This window comes from Panthera pardus, unplaced genomic scaffold, assembly GCF_024362965.1.
Source record: "Panthera pardus isolate Hobbes unplaced genomic scaffold, ASM2436296v1 HiC_scaffold_24, whole genome shotgun sequence".
NCBI classification, from domain to species: domain Eukaryota; kingdom Metazoa; phylum Chordata; class Mammalia; order Carnivora; family Felidae; genus Panthera; species Panthera pardus.
Genome location: NW_026526810.1, coordinates 4,565,893 through 4,588,638, shown reverse-complemented (window position 1 = coordinate 4,588,638; position 22,746 = coordinate 4,565,893). Strand labels below are relative to the sequence as shown.

General features: G+C 39.6%; 1 protein-coding gene across 6 annotated transcripts in view; it reads right to left on the bottom strand.

Moving 5' to 3' along the window:
• Positions 1–22,746, bottom strand: part of CHD2 (chromodomain helicase DNA binding protein 2) — a 122,718-nt gene that overhangs the window by 79,519 nt on the left and 20,453 nt on the right. For 5 of the 6 annotated variants that reach the window (XR_002083010.2, XM_019460161.2, XM_019460165.2 and 2 more), the window contains 8 exons: positions 20,005–20,236; positions 16,136–16,222; positions 14,080–14,141; positions 7,848–7,955; positions 5,275–5,415; positions 3,645–3,778; positions 2,328–2,553; positions 897–997 (listed from right to left, as the gene is read on the bottom strand). Coding sequence is in view for 5 of the 6 variants with exons in the window: in XM_019460161.2 (XP_019315706.1) it covers positions 897–997; positions 2,328–2,553; positions 3,645–3,778; positions 5,275–5,415; positions 7,848–7,955; positions 14,080–14,141; positions 16,136–16,222; positions 20,005–20,236 (1,091 nt within the window). In the remaining variant the exon portion in view is untranslated. The remainder of the gene's footprint in view (positions 1–896; positions 998–2,327; positions 2,554–3,644; positions 3,779–5,274; positions 5,416–7,847; positions 7,956–14,079; positions 14,142–16,135; positions 16,223–20,004; positions 20,237–22,746) is intronic. The other variant, XM_019460162.2, reaches the window with a different exon arrangement.

Here is a 22,746-nt window from a genome sequence, read left to right as displayed (position 1 = left end):
CAAATATACTCTATAATCTGATATCATTTAAAAAAAAAAAAAAAAGGAACACCTGTCTTGCTCTCACAGCCCTGAGTAGCTACAACCCCATTTCTGTTCCCCTTTACAACAAAACTCCCCAGGAGAGTTGTTTTCACTCCCGGTGTCCCCCTCATTCTCTCTTGAAGCCACCCCAATCAGGCCTCATCCCCACCACTCCACAGATCCTGAACCAGCCCAAGTTCAAGGATCAAGTCTCAGTCCTCCTTCCCCCCAGAGCATCATGCTCTCAGCCCCCCTCCTCTCTCACCAGACTTTCTTTCTCTTCTCCTGTGGCTTCTCCCTAACTTCCAAAACCTGGAATGCTCTCAAACTTCCTAGTCTCACGAGGTATACTATTTCTGATAATCTCAGTAAATCTTAGGCTTTAAATACTATCTACATACTGATAAATTCCCAAATATAAATCTCCAGCGCAGACTGAGAGTTCTAAACTCCAAGCTCACATATGCTACATACAACCTTCACGATACTCCCCAATTAGTCAACCAAGAAGAATAGCAAACTTACAAATATCAAACCCAGCTCTTGATTTCCACTCCAAGCCAGTTCTTCCCTTAGCCTTTCCATTTCAGTAAATGGTACCTCTGTTCTCCTATTTGCCTGGGTCATAAGTCTTCGCATCGTACTTGACACCGCCTTCTCTCATCTCCCACGTCCAAATTTACCAGCAAATCTTGTTAACTCTTCCTTCAAAATCAATCTAGATAGCCGTGTATTCTCTTGCCTTTTTTCCCCTACATCTATTCTCTACAAGTAAGTCTACAAAATGCATTTTTAAATTTACAATACCCCAAAACCAAAAGCCATTATTTGCGGAGCTCAAACACTGCTAAAATAAGTTTCCATGTGCTCACCGATTATTCTTTCGACTATCTGATACTGTTTGTTCAACTCTGAGGCCAGCTCTTGTTGGCAGTTGAAATATTCCACATCTTCAGGAGAGACTTTTCCTAACCTAGACAGAAGAAAAGAAAAATACATTCCAATTAGATTTGGGAGATCCATACAAATCTATCAAAGCAAAGTCTAAGAAGAGCAAAGGAAACTGAGCCTTTACTTCCATCTGTCCCTTTAGCAATCCTTCACTAGTAATTAAGCCAGAGATTTTATAAAAAAACATACACTTTTAGGAAACCTTAGACTCATAAAACATACCAGTTGTTCCTTCTTTATAAAGAAACCTAAAAATAATTACTTTGTGTAATAAATTCCAATATCTAAACAGAATAGGACCATAAAACTGTCTTCCAGATTTAAAAGGAAACATGCCTTTTTCATATAGGTATGTGTTTTGGGAGAGATTAAATGTAGCTTTTACACAAAGCTAGTTATTCTTTGGACTAAAATTCTATAGAAGGACAATACTGGCAAGCTGAAATGAACTATTACTGTACTTCCGAGGATTTTAAATTTGTAATTGCTTTACAACCGACCCCATTCTTAGGGATACCTAAAGGAAAAATAAGTGATTTACTGAAGGAGCACATGGTGCACAGTAGTAAAATTGGGAATTAGAACCCATCTGGCCCTATTTCTAACACAAAATAACCTGATCACATTACACTGGCAGGTCAGTCTTCAGGGTTGAACCTGATACCTCTAATTAGTCACTTTAGGTCTGTGGGTGCTATAGGCCCCACATATTTCTCATATGCAACTTAACCACCTTCAAAGTTGTAAGTAAATTAAACTAAAAACAATGGTCTATCAGAGCTTCAGGAGTTCATCTGTTTCAGTCACATCATTTCTGCAAATTGTGAAAACCGAGATTAGTGGTAAGTGTACTGTAACCCAGACAGTTCTGGAATATTAACTCCTGACATCTAAGCCACCCCAGCGTAATCATAGGAAAATGACAGGGTGCCTAAGACTTAGCTCTGGATTTGGGCTGCCAGAACTCCAATCCTGGGACCTCCCGGAAAAGCTGCCTTGTGCCTCACTCTCCCTATCCACAAAATGTGTACAATGGTACAATGTGTGTACACTTGTACAATGGGTACAAATCTCATGGGCTTATCATGAGGATAAAAAACACTGGGTGTGCAAAATGCTCCATAAGCTACTTATTATTATTATCAAACTCTGCAAAATTGGTGGCCGTATACAAAAACATATATATATATAGTGTCTTCAGGTCACAATTTTATAAAATGGAATTGTGACCAGCTCTGTATTCAGATAATTAAGGCAAAATCTGAGTTCCTAGACAGCTATGTGCTCCACACATTCTTTAAAAACCTTCCTTCCCTCAAGGCTGCAAATATACCATTGCTTGAAAAATGTACCATTGCTTGATTTCATCCTCTTTCTTCTTGAAGTTCTCTAATTTTTTTAGACCCTTCACTTTCTGCTGTTGTAAGGATTCTTCACTCTCCCATGTGCTGTGGATGTAAGACCAACCCTTCCACTTGATGAGGTACTGGACTTCACCCTCATCCTTTTCAGTGTCAAAGTCGCCACTTGGGTCTCCATTAGCTTCAATCGCATATACAGTAGTAGAAGCTCCCGTAGCTGCAAAAGGATTCAGGTAAACATTTAAAAGTATATTAAATCAGACCCTGAAAAGGCTTCCTGAGTACACATTCAGCTAAAGAATCTCTTTTTGGATGAAGCATCAAAATCCTGTTGACTGAAAAATAAGCAGAAATTCACAAACAATACAGGATGAACAAGATTCGTAATTTCAAATACTGTCAAAACGCAAACCCAATTTCTACACTTTAAAATGTTTTCCAAAATATGTTGGTGAAATCAAAGAAATCCTTGTGTCTAAACACAAGAGAAATGGAAGAGCAACACCCTTCTGGTTTGGTCCCTACTAACTCAGAAAACAAATCTGTCTCTCCAAGAATACTAAGAAATAGGGGCGCCTGGGTGGCTCAGTCAGTTGAGTGTCCAACTTCAACTCAGGCCATGATCTCATGGCTCATGAGTTCAAACCCCATGTCGGGCTCTGTGCTGACAGCTCAGAGCTTGGAGCCTACATCGGATTCTGTGTTTCCCTCTCTCTCTCCGTTCCTCCCCTGCTTGCATTCTGTCTCTGTCTCTCAAAAATGAGTAAACATAAAAAAAAAAAAAAAAAAAAAAAAGAAGAAAGAAAGAAAGAAAGAAAGATCCCCCCACCACCCCACACCAATTACCCATCCACCCAAAGTTCTGTGTTAACTCTTAACCAAAAGTGAGGCTGGATGGAAACAAAAAAGAAAAAGGAATTAAGCAGTATTTTGATATTTTCTATATGGAAAGGTTAAAGAAACTAAGTTATAAGACACCTCAAGTTAGATATAAAAAAATCTTCATTCCCTATCACCCAGGAGATTCAGAAACACCTAATTAAAGGTAAATTTGTTTCAGGTTTATAAACCAGAATATCTGCGACATCACTGCTTTTTAAGCTATAAACACATCTTAAGTTTCAAGTCTCAAAGACATATGGGACACATCCCTACATCCTCTGCAATGAAACATGACATTATGCCAGAACAACTTCCACCTTTCACGACCACTGTGAGCATGGACTGAAATTCTTCATTTGAGAGCTGAAATACAGAAGATTTGGGCCTGAGTAGGTAAGACATAATTTGCTCCCCACAGAGACATACCTCCTTTCTTTCCCAGCCTTGAGTCTAAGACCTTCTCAATAGTTTCACTGTTGTCCTGCTGGTCATCGGCTCCTTCTCCGGTCATTTCGATGAGGTCGTCAGAGTCAGTCTCAAAGTCGTCATCTTCCTTATAGCTGCGTGAGAAATAGTGCTGGATAAATGAGAGACTACCTTTCCAGAATTAAAGACCAAATACAACGACGTTCAAGAACCATATCCTTTTGTCTCCGGCATGTTGTTTTAAGATCAGCCACAGATAAAGTGGGCTCAAAGTACCTGTTTCCTCCTACTTAAGTATTAATGCATGTTCATGGAGAACTGTAGGAAGGCTTACAGTTCAAAATAAAAACACACTACTGTTTGTAGTGATTTGTGTAAGCAAGATACAGAAAACTACAAGGACATGCCTATGCTTTTGTTTTTCAACAGGAGGTTACTATGTAAACAAGGAAACTACAAAGAAAACATATACTGAATGAAAAAACAGCTGTTTCATTAAGCAAAAAGGAAACACTATTTCTAAGATGAAATGTTTCAACCCTGTATTTTGTCTGATAATAAGAATATGAAATTTAAGTATCCTCAAACTGTTGAAAACTTCAACAAACATACTTCCTGGTAATGAAATATCAAAATGTAACCTTTCACAATGTAACCTTTCACCGTATATAAACAACAAATGGTTTGGGAGTCACACGAGAAAAACACAATCCTGGATGTACAAGAGCTGAAGGAGGAAAACGTACACTTTGGCATATTCAGCACATTGTCCAAGCCTTTGAATCATTAACTAGACACACTGGACAGGTTAATATCTCCAGGACTTAGTTTCACTATCTCTCAGTAGACCAAAAGAAACCTGTGTATCCTCTGAAAGAAAATGAAATATCCTTGGACTCATATAAAGTAAAATACTGATGTCTGCATGTTTCTATTCCTTTATTTAATTTTCTAGTAATACTCCATATCCTATTAGTAAGCTTAATAAAATTACACCCAAATACCAGTACATAAAGTGATCCTCAGAAGAATCTGTCTGATTGAAAGAGCAATTTAAAAGTGAGAATATAATCCAAACATCTTTCCTTAAAAAGGGTGACAGTTATCACTGACTAACCCACCTCAATAGAACATCAACACTAAGTGCTTTTCTTTACAGGAATGAAGGCCAGAAATGAACCACTGCTATTCCTTCCATATTCCCACTGGCCAACATCATTCTTTTTTGCAAGAAATTTCTAAACACAACCTCAGGACACAGGTCATTATTTTTGCCTATCAAAATCCAAAATTTTGCAAAATCCTGGTGGCACCTGGGTGGCTCAGTCAGTTGAGCATCAGACTCTTGGTTTTGGCTCAGGCCATGATCTCAGTTTGTGGGTATGAGCTCCACAATGGGCTCCACACTTACGGCACGGGGCCTTCCTGGGCTTCTGTCTCTCTGCCCCCTCCCCTGCCACCACCAACTCATGCTCTCAAGTGTGTGCACACAAGCACTCTCTCTCTCTCTCTCTCTGTGTCAAAATAAACTTAAAAAAAAAAAAAAATGCAGAATCGTGGACTCACCTGAACCAAGTTCTACCCAACTATCACCCTCACACTAATGAAACACTTCTGGGGCACAACCTACCTAACATTTTTAGCTGCTCTGCGACGAGTCTGCCTTTTAGGAGCTTCATCATCTTCATCATCGTCATCAGAAGAATCTTGCCTTTTTCTCTTTCCACGCTGAGTCTTGGGTTGCTTTTTAACACGAGGTTTGGGCACTGTTCTAAAATGAGAAGAGAAAAAAGGGCAAAGTTTTTATTCTATCACTTGGTGTCTATTTCAAATCTATAATTTCCCAGAGCCACAATACATATATAGGATTAACCTGGGGAATGTCAGAAATGTATATTCCTGAGTCCCATTTGCTAAGATTCTAATCAACTAGAAATCTGCATTTTCAACACAAAAGTAATTGTAATACTGATAATCCTCAAACACATATAGGAGATTCAGTGAATTCTGAGGCAATGGTTCTCAACTACTCCTCAGGGTTACCTGACATAAAAATATACATGCAACATGTTACTGATGGTACTTCTTTGGCAGACAACTTGGAAATATCTATCAAACTTAGAAATGTCAACATTTTTCATTTCTGGGAGTTGATCTTACAGATATACACTGATACCGGCACAATAAGGTATTCACTGTAGTATTATTTGCAATTAACAAAAGACTAGGAAAACTCTAAATCTTCATCAACTTGGAATCAGTTCACTCAACAGAATAACTAGGTAGGCATTAAAAAAACAAAAAACAAAAAACTTTTCCATGTACTGATATGAGAAGATTTCCAAGATAACTAAAGAAAAACGCAGGGGTGCCTGGGTGGCTCAGTCAGTTAAGCATCCAACTTTGGCTCAGGTCATGATCTCACAGTTCGTGAGTTCGAGCCCCGCATCGGGCTCTGTGCTAACAGCTCAGACCCTGGAGCTTGCTTCAGATTCTGTGTCTCCCCCTCTCTCTACCCCTCCCCTGTTCACATTCTGTGTCTCTCTGTCTCTCAATAATAAATAAATGTTAAACTATATATATATATTTTTTTTAAATGCAGAAGAAGATGCATGAAATGCTATCTGCATAAAAGGAGCAAAAGACAAAAAATAACTACACGCATAATAGTGTGTGTGACACGTACAAAACATATCTGGAAGACTACCTGAGAAACCACACCCTGCCACACAGACTAAGGAGATGGCCACCCAAGGGAACTCACACACAGCCAGGACGGAGAACCACAGCCTAGGCACTCCCGTAAGGAAATCCCGAAATACTCTACCAGTGGTAAAAAGGTGAAAACAGGAGAAAGAGACAGATGGAAACTCACAATCTTATCTGTTTCTCTCACACCTTCCATAAGCAACACTACAGAGAGATGATCAGGGATTCAATAAATGACAGGTAAACTCTAGAAGAAAAAGCTGAAGTGGCTTTCCAGTCCTGTGACCAAACTAAGTTGACAAATTTCCCTGCCAGCATGGTGGGCCAGTGTAGTGTCCTAACTCAGAGGCAGGCAAATGTTGGCTGCAAAAGTCCAGAGCACAACTGTTGGCATTCCCAGACAAGACGCAAAATTGAGGCCACTATGCAGGCACTTACTTAACGAGAAAAAATAAATTTTCACATAATTTTTACTGACAAAACTCAAAATGAAATAATAATCACAGGATTTATGGGATACACATCTAATGATAAGAACTGAATTCTTTTTGAAGGGATAACATTTCACGGAACTGAGGTTCAAATTTAGTGTTGCCTATCATCAAACTATAAATGTTTATCTCTAAATGCTATACTTAGCTCACAGGCCATCCAGAAATAGGTGATTGAGTGGGATGTGGCCCAAAGGCAACAGCCTGTCAACCCCCATCCTAAGCAATACTGCAAGGAGGAAAATTCCCCTGAGATCTCTGCCTCCTGCCCTCCTTTCCCCAACATGAGTACCTTACATTGCCAGCCAGCTAATGAAATTACCAAAGTTTCAGGGCACCTGGGTGGCTAGGATCACTTAAGCATCCAACTCTTGATTTTGTCTCAGGTCATGATCTCATGGTTTGTGAGATCAAGCCCCACATCAGGCTCTGTGCTGACAGCACGGAGCCTGCTTGGAATTCTCTCTCTCCCTCCTTCTCTGCCCATCGCCCCACCTCTCAAAACAAATAAACATTTTTTTTTTTTTAAATTACCAAAGTTCCCTGCGACCTCGCCTACTTCTTTCCCTGCATAATCAGATTCTCTGCTTAATGTCAGATTCTAAGAACAAGGTAAGAAACAGTGAAGCATGCTTTCAACCAAACAGTATTTTAAAGTTAGGAATTAGTTCTTCCCCCAAAAAGCCTGCATACTGCTCCAATACACAGGGAGCTTTTTTTAAAAGCAGAAGATACGTTCACCCCTCGGAACTAGTAAGTCAGGGAGTAAGAAACAGAAGCTTCGCTCTACACGACACACCATGCAAATACCCACAGTCAAATGCAAGCATCCTCATCACCTAATCACTTGCTAACGAGGAAGCCTAGCAAGAAGTGAGCCCGAGACTTCCAAAGCCCCGAATCACAGCACACCGTAGGCCATCATTCTACCACTGTACCATCCTTCTCAAACTAACACAAACTAAGCTCCACCAGAAGCAGAGAGTTCAAGCAAACACTGCACCTTCTGGGGACAGGTCTTCTGGCTTTCACTTTTTTCTGCTCTGGTTCGCTCTCTGCACTGGTGCCTTGTTCCTGTTCATCTTCTGAGGGCTCCCGTTTCCATTTTTCTCTGTGATCAAAAGCAAAGCAAAATGATTTTTTTCTAAATGAACTCCTCAGGATTGTTTAGTTTGAAGAATCTGACAGGACCAATTTCAATAGGATTCTCCAAAAGGCAGAACATGTATATTTTAGGTATTATGGCTAAAAAAGGTTTATTCTAGCTCTATTTAAACTCTGGCTATGTTCCTTCCTAGACTGTGTAATATCTATGCCTATTTTTTCTCTGGTGACAAAAATAAATGAAAATGGAAATGAAGAAAGTATTTTTTAAACTATTCTGGAAAAAAAAAAAAAGCTGTTAAATCTCTTCTACTCTATTTTTATTTACCACTACCATTGAACAGATTGAAGTCGTAATATATACGAGACCAGTGGTTCTCAAATGTAAGATGATCAGAACCACCTGAAGAACTTGTTAAAACAAATTTCTGGACGAGTGCCACAGTTTCTGATTTAGCAGGTCTAATACGAAGCCTAAAAATGTTTATCTTAACAAATTCACAGATGATGTGAATCTTAATAAATTCTAATACTGGTTAGAAACTTCTTTTAAAACTACTATAATACTAGACATGCTAACATCTTTAAAATATATTCGATAAAAGTCCCTAAAATTATTTTTCAGTGATAAACCTACCACTTACTAGCTAATCTATTCAGCCAAAGATGTAGTTCTTAATAATTATTAGATACAGTAGGTGTTCCTTTGCTCCTTGAGATCTTAGAAGGCTTTAAAGGGCCGTACCTTATAGCTCTCTCCTACCACCCCAAAGAGTTTTTGAGGTTTAAAGACCAAACGTGGGACTTAGCTCATTTCTAGGGAAGAAGGACAGAACACATAATAGTCACTGAGCATGAAATATCTAGGAAAAAAAAAAACTCACAGGCAAGTATCTGAGGTTTTATAAAACAACTACCACTGTGCCTCTGGGTCTATGCATAGGAAATAAGATTATGCTGAAGACAACTGTCACAGAATCAAAGTCAAGTTAATATTCTTCACGGGAGAATAGGTCAAAGGAATAGCAGGAGCTTACTGCAAGAAGGTGGCTTATCTACAGATTCCTAAGAATCTTCCTAAAAAGTCCAGGAACCACCCTACTTCAGGAAGCATGAAAAGGCAGTACAGCACTTTTATGTACATTACTCAAGTTCTACTAGCACTGTTGGTTTCATATCGGTTTCCCTTAGAGTAAGTGACTGCTTCCAGGAGGCAGGGCCACTTGTCTTCATCTTTGTACCAGAGTTCAGCACAAAGGCAAGCAAATGGAGCTACTTCTTTGTTGAGGAAAGAAATAATTAAAGAATGAACCGTATCAGCCTAACAAACAGGTAGGGTACTTTTCTTTTGGACACAGACTGCTGAGACACTAAGGCCTATTAATATTGCATAATATCCTTGCAGGTCCCTTTTTAAACAAAGAATTCCTTATATCTAACTAAACTCTAGGCATGTTAGTCCCCCTCCCTAGAACCTAGCACAACAAATGTTTGCTAAGGAACCAAACGAATAGATGGGGACGGCCAGGAAGGAAGAAACAAGATGTCTCCAGGCACTAGAAGATTGGCACATGAGACTGCAGTCTCCTTTGGGAGAACAGTTTGGCTCTCAGAAGGGACACACATAGTCAAACTGGAGAGAAGTGGTTTCACAGTTAACAAGCTTGAAAGAACATGAACAATTAAGATGTGAGGGAGAGCAGATCAGATGAGAAAGATGCACAAATATTAGTTGTAATTTACGGAACTCCACAGGAATTAAGAATCTAAATCAGGGCACTTAATGAGGTCCACTTCTATGACTTTATGGAACTAAGGTGGCAGTAAACTGACAGAATCAGTGTTGAGGCTAGAGTCCTCCAGTTAAATTGGAGGTCTACAGACTTATGGACAGCCAGGAAGATTCAGAAACTTCTAGTATGAGAATGCACAAAAACTGAGCAAATCAACTGGTCCAAAGTCCGCCTCCTAAAGCAGGAAACTAAAACCCAGTGAGAACAAGGTGTTTGGCATTACATGTCAAACCTACAGACCTCCTCCTCTCAGTGACAATCCACTGAAGACCACAAAATCAGGAAAAGTCAGACTTACACATTCTGGGAGGATCTGAACAACAGAAGGCTTAGAAGGCCTAAATGAGTTAGTATGCATGTGTATCTGAAACTGGCTGGATTATTTTAAATTTTGTTTTAACTTTCAAGAACAGAGGGAAAAGTTAGATCAGCAATACTAAGCCACTTTGTATAAAGGGAAGGTGAGGGGCACCTGGGTGGCTCAGTCGGTTGAGCGGCCGACTTCGGCTCAGGTCATGATCTCACGGTCAGTGAGTTCGAGCCCCACGTCGGGCTCTGTGCTGACGGCTCAGAGCCTGGAGCCTGTTTCCGATTCTGTGTCTGTCTCTCTCTCTCTCTCTCTCTCTCTCTCTCTCTCTGCCCCTCCCCCATTCATGCTCTGTCTCTCTCTGTCTCAAAAATAAATAAACGTTAAAAAAAAAAATTTTTTTTTAAATAAAAAAAAAATAAAGGGAAGGTGAAAAGAGTGATCATTATAAAATGATTACTTCCCAACTCTGTAGATGTAGAGGGCTCTCCTAGATCACTGGCTTCTTCTATATAATGCAAACTTTATGAGCACGACTCCCTGACTAAGCCATATGTATAAGTCGGGCTACAAAGAGGAGTTGTCTAAAATATAAGGTTGTGTTTAAAAATTTTTTTCATATGTTATAGGAGATGTGAATTGCCAGATCCAGCTCTAAGAGGGCATCGGCAGGATTCCCTAGGAGAGAATCAATGGAATTTTTACCAAAATTTTGGGGACTAGGGATAAAAATACCAAGGTCTGGCCACTGAGGCCCCATGGCAATGTAAACAGATATGAAAAAGTCAGAATGCAAGCTAACGAAGTATGGTTTTCTTCCTTTATTGGAAAAAGGTGGCTGGCAGAACACAAACCCTAAGACAGAAATCAAATCTAAATAACTGTAAAATTCCTTTGTAAATAAAATGGGCCTAAATTCTGGCCAAGAGTCACTGAGGCTTTCTACTAACTATCTCTAAGAGCCCAGAGAAGAGGATTCCTTTCTCCTCCACTTTAGAAGGCAGATCATGAAAAGAGGGAAATAACTGCTTAAACTTCACTGATTTTCAGTACATTTTCCCAGAGAGAACGCCTTTCAAGAGCAAGTTTCAATGAAAAAGAAAACTCTGGGGCAAATTCTCCACTGTGTCACAAGTTTCTGACAGTTACAATTCAAAGAACTGGGAAGAAAAAAATAACTATGGTCCCAGAAGAAAAACTTCCAAGTGATTTACGGCTAACACATTTTTTTTTTCATTCCAGTTGGGAGAAGATGTTCTGGAACCATTCTAGAGTGGCTTGAAAAACTGATGGTACCATAATGAGCCAGCATAGGTCCTCTACATTTCACAAATTTGGACAATATTAAGAAGTACTGCATGGGAAAGGGTTGAATAATCAAAACAGCATGAGTGGGTCAAATAAAATTTGAAAAATTATTGGTTAGCATGACTAGGTCAGGAGTTACCATCTCCAGTACCCACTTGGGCCAGGTAAGGACTGTAAATGGAGTGAAAACAGAGAACTCCCAGTGTATCTGAAGATTACAAAGACCACTTGTTATGAGGACCAGTACTGACAGATTTTCTCAAAAAAAAAAATCTAAAACTCTGAATTCTTAAGCATCATCCCTCAAATTTTCAACACTGCCAACTTGAAAAATGTTCTCAATATCGTGCAGAAACATTATGCTCTATAGCTTCTAAATTTTTTAAATGCTAACTTACATTATGACTCTGGGGAGTTATTCCCTTGTAAGACTGTATTCTTCAAAGATGCCAACGTCATAATAGCACAGAAGGGCTGTGAAAGACCACTAATACAGTATCTAATCCTAGATGGGACCCTGCAGTGGAGGTGGGAAATGTTGTAAAAGACATTCCTGGGTCAAGTAACCAAATGGGGATATGGATTAGACAAAACTATGTTAGCAATGTTAAATCTATTTGTAGTAAAACTATCCTGTGCTTAAGAAACAGGGTATCCTTATTCTTAGGAAATCCACACTTCAGTATTTAGGGGTAAAAGGCCATGATGTGTGTCAATCTTAGTCTTAAGTGGTTCAGAAAAAATATTATATGCATGCATACATAAATATTTACAAAGAAAGCACTCACAACAATAAAAACAAATGAGGCAAAAGTGGTAACCAATGGTAAATCTGGGCAAAATACACAGGCAGTCTTTGTACTACTGCTTTATTCTTACAACATTTTTAAACTTTGAATTTTTAAAAAGTTTAACAAAATAGCTTTTTAAAAACTTCAAAATCTGTGGTACAGCGCGCAGCATTTCAGAAAAACCTTTCCTTGTGCTAATACTTCAAAATCTCTGCCCCCTTTGAGTCTCTCAATTCTGAAATCCACATGCCCACACACTAGGTCCTGTTATGCTTGCTCACATCACACAGACCCCCGTTAGTGCTGAGGCTTTGCAGAGGGAGTGCCAGCACCTACTGCACCTCCTCCTACTAATTATAATTAAATGGACTCAGGAAAAGAGCTCCCTGTAAGCCCCAGTACTCACCTGCTGCCCAGAGGATAGCAGGAAGCGAGGCCAGCCCAGGGCCCAAATAAACAGGAAGAGAACTCCCCCAGCTCTGGCTAAGTTCCTAGGGAAGAGGCCGGGGAAAGGAAGGGCACTTACAGAAGATACAACCCCCTGCAAGGAACGAAGAGGTTCTACTCAGGGAAAGAAGGCCTCTAAGAACGGTCAACTTTAGAGACGTCTAGGATTGACAGAAGGAAAGTGAGCACAGGGGCCAGTGCGCTTCTGCACACCCAGACGCCACTGAAGTAGAAACTGGAGGTTTTCAAGCACAGCACCATTTAGATCCCAGTCAGGAGACCAGAAGAACATAGCCAGATGGTAGAGGAAAGAACACATGCACAGACTTCCCAAAAGCCCCCAAAAGGCCATCAGATCAGAATAATTTCCCACGCAGGCCAAGGAATGGGGTAGAAAAAAGCCTTCTAAGATGCCAAGAAGTACAGGCTGGCCTACAGTTTTTCCTCCAACTCTAACAAGTATTTCAAACACAAATGAAAAGTGTATGTGCTCTGGAGAGGACATACTAAATACTCAACTTTTCCTAACACAGTTCCCAATAACCCTGTTAGGTTGGCAGAATGAGTATTACTCTATTTTGAAGATGAGTACATGGGTTTAAAAAATTCAAGCTCCTTTGCCTTAGGCCAAATACTTATGAAAGATTACTAATTAGTAATTCTATTACTAATTACTAATTCTAATTACTAATTCTAAAATTAGTATTTGAGAACAGAAAATACATATAACTGGGGCTCTATTTTAATAGGTACCATGGACAATCGTTTACCATGAGAAACCCCTGAATTTGTCTGCCAAGTTTTCAATAGCTACATTTTCAAATGAAGCTCCTCAAGAGGTGGGCTATAGAATTTAGACTGTCAAAAAGATCCAGACACTCTCCAAAAGTAATTTTTTTAATTCCAAAAAAAACCCAAAAACAAAAACAAATTTTTTTCACCTTAATTAAGTATAATTTGTGAATTTTTAAAATAATGAATATATAATCTACGTTCTAAAGGAATGTCATGTTAAGCCCAAGAATTAAAATTTTCTGGTTTGTAAACTGCAGTATTAAAATTATACAGTAATAACACTTTGAAATTTAATACTAAATTGGGTGTCAGTCCAACAAATATAATGTTGCCACACCCACACAAAGAACAAATTAAAAGAAAAAAGAGCAAATCTAAATTTGTTCCTTGCTCAACCAGAATAGAACTGGTGCACATTTTTAAGAAAAATAACAATTGTGCTAATCAGGCTAACCAAATGGAACAAGCTGGGGTTTGCCCTAAGAAGTAGTCCAAGCACATGGAAACACATGCAACCCTGAGCTTTGAGGGCTGCGGCAGCAGTGGGTCGTGACGGACTGCAACCCAAGACAGCAAGAGAAGAAGCAGACTCCGGGACCCGGGACGGACGACCACACAGAGAAGGGAGCCCCAGAGAAGCTGACATGTTCAAAACCCCTGGGGGAAGTAACTGCCCCATGAAAGACTTACTGTTTCTTCAGCTGCCTCTGGCCTCTTCTTTTTGGGCTCCCACTCTCAGACCCGCTACTTGCCTTCAGTGTGTGAGAGGGGAAAAATGATTACAGACTTTAATTCACAGTTCATAGGGACAACACGATCCCCTGCTTCCACAATCTACTCAATAATAACATTATCCAATGTGAGCTTTCAGACAAAAGAAACCTGTGTTTGATCGTGCTCACTCTTCTTTTCCTTTGAAAATTAATTTGTCTGTAATGACAGAGTTACCTCTAACACCGGGAAACCCTCCCTCAGCTTGACTTCTACAAGGGCTCAGTCCAATAAAATTCTCTGTGATGATGGAAATATTCTGTATCTGCAGGGAACAATCTAGTGGCCAGGAGCCACATGTGACTACTGAGCCTCTGAAACATGGCTAGTGCGGCTAAGGAACAGAATCTTTCATTTTATTTTACTTTAATTAAAAACTTTAAAAGCTACATGTTAGAGGCAACCAAACGTGATACTGCAGATCTAGAACATCATGTGAAATGCCACAACATTTAGTGTGTCATTAAAGGTGGTGACTGCTGATTTGTCCCATTTTAGACTCATTACAGAGCATGTTCAATCATGAGCCAACAGTGCCCTGCTGACAGCACTAGACCAAGGAAGGTTTATAGTCAGAAACATTTAAGTGTCTCTTTTCCCCCCAAATTAGGGAAACTATTTCTATTGCTGTCTTGTGCCCTATAGAGAATGTGTTAATGGACGTATAAAAGAGGAAATTACGGACACAACTACGTGACCGGTTGTAACAAACATGGTTCAGCAACCTTGTCCTAGACACTGTGGAAAAAGAAAACTCGGGCAAACCAGCTCAGAGGTCATTCAAAATAAAACACCATAAAGGCAATATGGATGTTAACAGTCAATTAGATTTTTAAAATATGCTTACCAAAACCCACCTCCAACTCACTAACCTCTATTAACTTTCATCAGAAGAATGCTACATACTTAAGAATAGCAAAGTCCTTCTCTCTCTCTCAAAAATAAGCATTAAAAAAAAATTTGTTTTAAAGGGGGGAGGGGGAGTGCCTGGGTGGTTCAGCTGGTTAAGCAAAGTCCTCTTAAGAATACAGAAAGGGGGGGTGCCTGGGTGGCTCAGTCGGTTGAGCGGCCGACTTCGGCTCAGGTCATGATCTCGCGGTCCGTGAGTTCGAGCCCCGCGTCGGGCTCTGTGCTGACAGCTCGGAGCCTGGAGCCTGTTTCGGATTCTGTGTCTCCCTCTCTCTGACCCTCCCCCATTCATGCTCTGTCTCTCTCTCAAAAATAAATAAACGTTAAAAAAAATTAAAAAAAAAAAAAAAAAGAATACAGAAAGGGGACATCTCACTGAAGCACAGAAGAGCACCTCTTCAGAATGTGGTCTATACACCTACTACAGAGGTAAGAATTGACAAGACTACCACATGAACTGAGAAAGGTGAGAAAAGTCTATTCTATAGAAACAATAGAACCCAGTAATTACCAATTTTAAAAAACAAACTACTCAATCTCTCACAATTAGATCAGACTAAATGTGTGTGAATTATTTTATACTGCACACTAAAAACAGAAAGCAAATTTGAATTAGTTAAAACGCTGTATTTAAGCAAATTTTCCTTCCTTTCTCAGAAATAAATCTGAAACAACTTCCACTATTACATTTGTTTACCAAGCAATGACTCATTTTACAAAATGTAGATTTAGAAACTAGGTATTTTAAAAGGTAAACTTCTTATAATAATCAATTTCACTTGAAACTTGGAAACCTTAAAAAAGAATAAAAACAAAAATTTGAAGCCAATCTGTACAATACTCTACTAAGACATTCATTATGACACAATCTTCCTGGTAAGTTTCTTCCTTTAAAAGCCACCTGTGGTTTTCCTTGCCATATTAAGGTGAGAAAGCTCACATTAGAGTCACTTAACTCCAAGGCAACAAGTTCAGTCATGTCAATGGTAGCATATACCAGAGTCAAAAAGGATGAGGTAAGATAAGGAGTTTAAATGTATCCCCTTAAAACGTGTCTTTTTCTTACCTCCTCCTTAATATTAAATCGTGATGGTTCTTGTCTGCTTCGGTTTGACCGCCTAACCCCATAAACATCAGGATATTCTTCCCACATCTGTAAAATTAATAGACCATGAGTGAATCCTTTTTGATTTACTATTTTCATTACTGGAACACGTATTTCAATTTAAGAAAATTCAAGTAACTAAATGTCTAAAGGGTGTTTTGTGTCAGTTTTGTTTATGAGACAATAAAGTACCATCTTTATTATTCCGAAACACACTGAAGCTTAACAACGCCTCTTCTTTACTGAATGGCTCTTCAACTACATAGCACACTACATACTCGTCATTAAAACATAAACTTACAATTGAATAATATGGCAAGGCTCCTGCTAAAGACAAAATCTTTACTGATGAATTTGAAGTCCCTAATGCTTTCCAGTATCAGCTATGTCCACACACTGACCCATCTGGGAAATCAGAAACCAAGCAGGGCTCCAACCATCTATTTGTACATTTCCTCTACTGCCTCGGAATGTGTAACGTGCCAGATGTACGCAAATTAGGCACTTCCAACACTTAGCTAGAAGCTCTCAGATGAGAACCACTGTCTCATCTGTACACTGAACCCTGTCTCTGTACACTGTATTCTCCAGCAGTAATTACCCTTAACCTTTAGGACTTGACTTTTAGTTACAATCCTCGCTGGTAATAGAAATACATAAATGAAGTTGAAAGGAGAGATTCGTTGAAGAGAAATTTTTTTTCTCAATATATCAACACCATCTTATTTAAAAGATGCAAATCAACAGATGTATAGAAAAAATGTAAAAGACCCTTCCAACCTCTAACGATAACAGTCTAATCCCCCAATCTCACTCTCCTTCCCAAAGATAATTCACACCAAGCATACCATGTGTTTTTCTAATGAAATCAGTCACACAGCGGCAAAATGAATTTGGATGGATTGTGGAACACTGAGATGAAGATGTTTAATAGGAGTTAAACATGTAGAAAAGATGCCGGACAGCCAAGATTAGAAATGTGGGCTTGTTGTCAAAACACAGGTGACAGCAAATGTCATGAAAATATTTAGAAAGTGAAGCCACAGGAGAAGCCACTGGCTGAGACTCGTGAAGTGTGTAGAAAGTGGACCCCAAAAAAGACAAAACTGATGAAAGACAATTCAAAAAGACAGAATGTCACTAAGGCAAGGGAGGATATTATCAACAGTGCCTTAAAAAACAAAGTGCCAAGTAGGCTGAATAAAACCAAAGCCTCCAAAGAAAACAAGCAAGATGTTCCAGGAAAAGGCACTTTAGAACAAGAATCCAACATAATCATGAAACCCAGTGTTCCCAGTTTATAAAGGTGACAAATCCATAATGGCCTTAGAATAATCTCAGAGTCAGGAGGACAAAGGTCCAACCAGGAGGAGTTAGGAATAACCAACTGGCAGGATCTGGGTGACAGGCAGCAGGACACTAAACAAATCTGGCAGAGAAAGGAAGGAGACAAAAAAGTTTACTCTAGCCCTGCTGACCCTGACCCTGACCCCAACCCCAACTCTTACCCCTTTTTGGACTTCTGCTAAAGGTACAAAATTACTCAACACAGGTATTTAAGGAGCTTTTATTAACTGGGGTAGCTAAATCATTTAAGTGTCACTGTACCAGTTAGTTTTATCATTTTAAAATATTAGGCATTCAGGCTCAACTGCTGAGACTATATTACAGGATATACTGTAATGCACACATACTAAAATCATCCTGAGCTCATCTTTGTCCTTTTGAAGGCTATGATATCTAATTCAAGTCTTCAATAAAAAAAAATAAAAAAAAAACAACTGCGACGTATACAGAAAACAAAGAACCTTCCTCAGAAGTTCTCATTTTAGAATAGCATCATTAAAGTCACAATCTGATCAGGATGCCTGGGTGGCCTGGTCAGCTAAGCGTCCGACTCTTGATTTCACCTTAGGTCATGAGCTCATGGTTTGGAGGTGAGTCCTGCATCAGGGTCGGCACTGAGAGTGCAGAGCCTGCTTGGGATTCTCTCTCTCTCTCCCTCTCCTGCTTATTCCCTCTCTCAAAACTAAGTAAGTAAACTGAAAAAAAAAAAGTCACGATCCAATCATTCTACCTAGTTAGTACATCCATCTACCTGTTAACCTTATTAAGTTTTTGGAATTTATTGCCTTAACTTTGAAAGTGTATTTTAGGAGCACCTGGGTGACTCAGGAAGTGTCCAACTCTTGATTTTGACTCAGCTCATGATCTCAAGATCCTGAAATGCAACCCAGCGTCAGGCTCTGAGCAGAACACAGAACCTGCTCAAGACCTTCCCCCCTCCCTCTACCCACTACCCAACTCGCACGTGCACACACACTCTCCCTCAAAAAGTTTTAAACTAAAATGTATTTTAATATTTCTGTCTGAAACTTTACTTGTATTTTGAAATTCAGTCTTAGTAATAATTTCTCCTTTCTTAATTCCCTTTTATCTACTTATATAAGGTTAAAAAAAATTATATATATACACACACACACACACACACACACACACACACTCATACACACGGTCTTATAGTTAACAGCTGAGAATCCCGGTCAACTAGATTTCAGTGAAGTTTTAAACACTATGTAAGTCACAGTTTCCATGGTTTCCTTTTACCTTTTCAAGTAAAGAATTCCTCACTGCACAGAAGAAAGTTATATTCAGATGTTTTCTATCCATTATACTTTCTTCAAAAGTGTGTTGTGGTGTTCTGAAAAAAATACCCAGTCTAGATGTAGAGGAAACCAGGCTCAGACATTATCCTCTGAAGATTGCCAAGCAAAGCCTTCTGCTACAAGCCTGGAGAGTAAGTTTCTGAGTTTAGTGATACTCAGAGCAAAATCTTTCAGTGGTAATCTACATGCAGGGTGTTTTTGCATTTCCACTTGTCAAAGGTTCACTGACACACTGAGCAGGTAGACAAGGTGCAATACTTGAGTGTCTAAGTCACTGGTGATGACTGAATTAGCAAGGACAGCTTTCATTTTCTTATCCCTAACGGCTTCAGATGCTTCATCTGTTGAAGCATCTATCAAAGCTATTCTGTAGAACCTGCAGGTAATTTAAAGTTATTCGTACTACTACCAAAATCTGAGTGCTCAGACGAAGATTTCTGTCTTAAGAGTAATAAAAACTGATTTAGCATAAAACTTTCATTAGGACATCTTTTAAGTTTCTAAAAGAATATTCTTTTGCATTTTCAGTGATTTACACCTAACTGTCTCAAAATGGAATTTTAAAAGATAAGCTGTGCTCTTGTGACTAATTAGGCCAAGTCATTAATTTTTCCCCAAAAGGAACGCATCCCAGTTTGTGCATCAATGAGAAGACACTATGCACTTCAATTTTTGCCTTTTTGCATTCTTTGCTACAAGACTCCTCCGTTAAGCAAACAAAATCTATATTGCCTAGATGCAAGTAACTTTTTTTCCTGTGAGAAGTATCTTCCTTCCATCCTTCAGAGAAGAAAAATTGCCCTTATTCTTGAACTGTTATTATCCATAACTAAGCTCCACAACTACATTCCATAATCTGTCAGTAATTCACTCTGTAGTGTTCGGTACTATTACCTTTTTTAAATGTTAAAAACCGAAACTATAAAAATTTGTCTTTTTGCCCTGTAATTTGATGGTTCGTGTAATTATTTCCCTTATGGCCCTGTGTCTACTATATTCAAAGAGTAGAACAGAAAGCAATCTTTATATCCACAGACAGTATATTACAAAAGGTGGTGGTAGTTTTCATTATCCGAATACACTAGTGAGTTTTCCATGTGAAATAAAGTTCTGCTTGCTGGTCCTAGCCAGCAGCACATTTTCACTGTATAGCAAAGTAGATACCTTCTTCACATCAGCTATCCGTTCCTTCTTAGAGGCTGGCTTCTCTTTGGCTTCTGGAAGGACTGGCTGGGATTTGGAACCCGCCGACTCACTTTCAGATTCCGACTGGCTCTCTGAAGATTCAGAACTGCTATTTGACTCACTGCCATGTCCACTTCCTGGATCGCTGCCCTGCTCACTCTCCGACTGGCTGCCTGAGTCTGAACCCGAAGCCTCTTCAGATGCTGAGTGACTTAATTAAAAAAAAAAAAAAAGTACAAGATATAAGAACTGCCACATAAATCTGTTTTTTAAAAATTCCACATAAATCTTTTTTAAAAAGGGGTAAAATGACAGCTGAGAGTAATTCTAGTAATACACAATCAAAATCTTCAAATTCACTTTTACATTCTTATATTGCCAATAATGTCATTATCGTTCCAAACATTCCTAGCAGCGACCATTTCCTGAGTGCTTAGATGATGCCATATACCACTTAATTTATATAAATTAGCTCTTTTACTAAACTCAAAAAGGGCATGTTATTTTCTCCTTCACTCATATGAGGAAAAACTGAAAAATGAAACCTTAATGACAGGTAAGGAAAAACTAAAACTCAGAAATAATTAAGCAAGTATCCCAAGATGACACAAGCAGAATTTGAAACCAGGTCAATCTGTCAGGATCCACTAAGTCTTATTTGTTCAGTATCAGTCTTTCCGTCCTCAAGACAAATATTCCCCACACTCAAAGAAAAAATCAACACAGAACAAAACAAAACCAAAGCGAAGTTCCCCAAAGAGTAAGAATGCAATCTGGATGCAATTATCTAATCACTGGTTATCAACAATAGGTGCAAATTTGGGGAGTTGTATTGAAAACACACCCACTAACCCCAACCAGAGGTCCTGCCTGGGAATCTCCAGCAGTGAGTTCCAGAGCTGATAGCAGAAAAAAAATAAACAAAAAGAGCACTCTGAGTCTGATGTGAAAGCGTAAACAAATAAAGACTGCTATGGGCTACCACACATGCCACCCCTTCCTCATTCCAAACACCCCTCAGGAGGGAGGGACCTAAGTAGGCAGATGACAGCAGAAGCTACAAAACACAAACACCAGAGGCTGTGGAAGACTGAGTATCAATCCTGGAAGCCGAGGAGGCTACATACCCTGCCCATTTTCGAACAGTAAAAAAGCAATTCAGGGGCACACTGGTAGCAGTGAAGCCACTTTAAAGGGAAAGCCCTACAATGAGAAGGAATGAAATCTGGCCATTTGCAGCAACGTGGATGGAACTGGAGGGTATTACGCTAAGTGAAATAAGTCAGGTAGAGAAAGTCAGATATCATATGTTTCACTCATGTGGATCTTGAGAAACTTAACAGAAGACCATGGGGGAAGGGAAGGGGGAAAAAATAGTTACAGAGAGGGAGGGAGGCAAACCATAAGAGACTCTTAAATGCAGAGAAAAAACTGAGGGTTGATGGGGGGTGGGAAAGAGGGAAAAATGAGTAATGGGCATTGAGGAGGGCACCTGTTGGAATGAGCACTGGGTGTTGTATACAAGCAATGAACCACAGGAATCTACCCCCAAAACCAAGAGCACATTGTAAACACTGCATGTTATCCAATTTGACAATAAATTATATTTTAAAAAATAAAAATAAATAAATAAAGGAAAAGCCCTCAACTGGATGGACTCCAGAAAAAGGTGGCCAGTTCAACTCTTCTGCTTAGAGCTAAAGCATAGGAGGGGAGGCTAGCAGCAACCCAGAAGCTAGAGTAACTGTAACTTAACCCAAAGGGCCTTGAGTTCAGCAACCAGGAGATAAAGGGCACGCGGCATGAAGCCCAAAAGGTTAAAGAAGAGAGGCTTCGTATTTACACCCACTGTATCTTCCCAACTAGAAATTAGGGCCTATCAATTGACAAACGTGTCCACACAATGACCAGGGCAGTACACTGGGAACTGGGATTGACCCTCCAAAATCCCACATGATCCACAGTAAGTGCATTACAGCAAAGGCGCCTTTGAGTTAAGATGATGCAGTCAGTGAGGGGGGGAGGTGTCCTAGCCTGGGGAGGGGAAAAGAAAGGAAAAACCATGTATTAATTACCTAATCATCTAATAGGTGCCTGGCCTTACTCTAAGTACTTTACATGTATTATTTTGCTTATTTCCCAGAACACCCTATTGGGAATTTTTATCCCCACGTGAGGGATGAGAAAACTGAGATGGGCAAGGATCCCAACCCCCAAGTCTGGCTCTAATGTCCATATTCTATTTGACCACAAGGGTTCAAAACGTTAAGAGACTCAAAAAGTAAACCCTTTCCATGTTATACAATGTCCAAAACTAGCTAGGCATCCCTGTTAACAGGTGATTCACACTTCCAAGGCCTCATCATACTAACTCCTTGGCCCTTTGAACAGTAAAGGCGGACTGATCCAGCTGACTAAAGCATCTGAAGTCACTTATCCTCCACCTGTGACCAAGCATAAGGCAGTCCACCAGGCAAAGAAAACAAAGAGGAAGGCTGGACAGTATAGTTAAAAAGTGCAGGCTGCAGCATCCACAGCTCGGGTCTCAGTCCTCGAGCCTATCTCAGCCTATGCCACTTTTTAACCTGTGCCATCCTCTGTAAGGTCATGAGACAGCTATGACAAATGGCACCTATGACAGCAGCACTCTATAAATGTCGGGGCCTTATCCAAACATTAGACTTTTCAGAATTTCACAATTTCACATTTCCCTTCTAACAC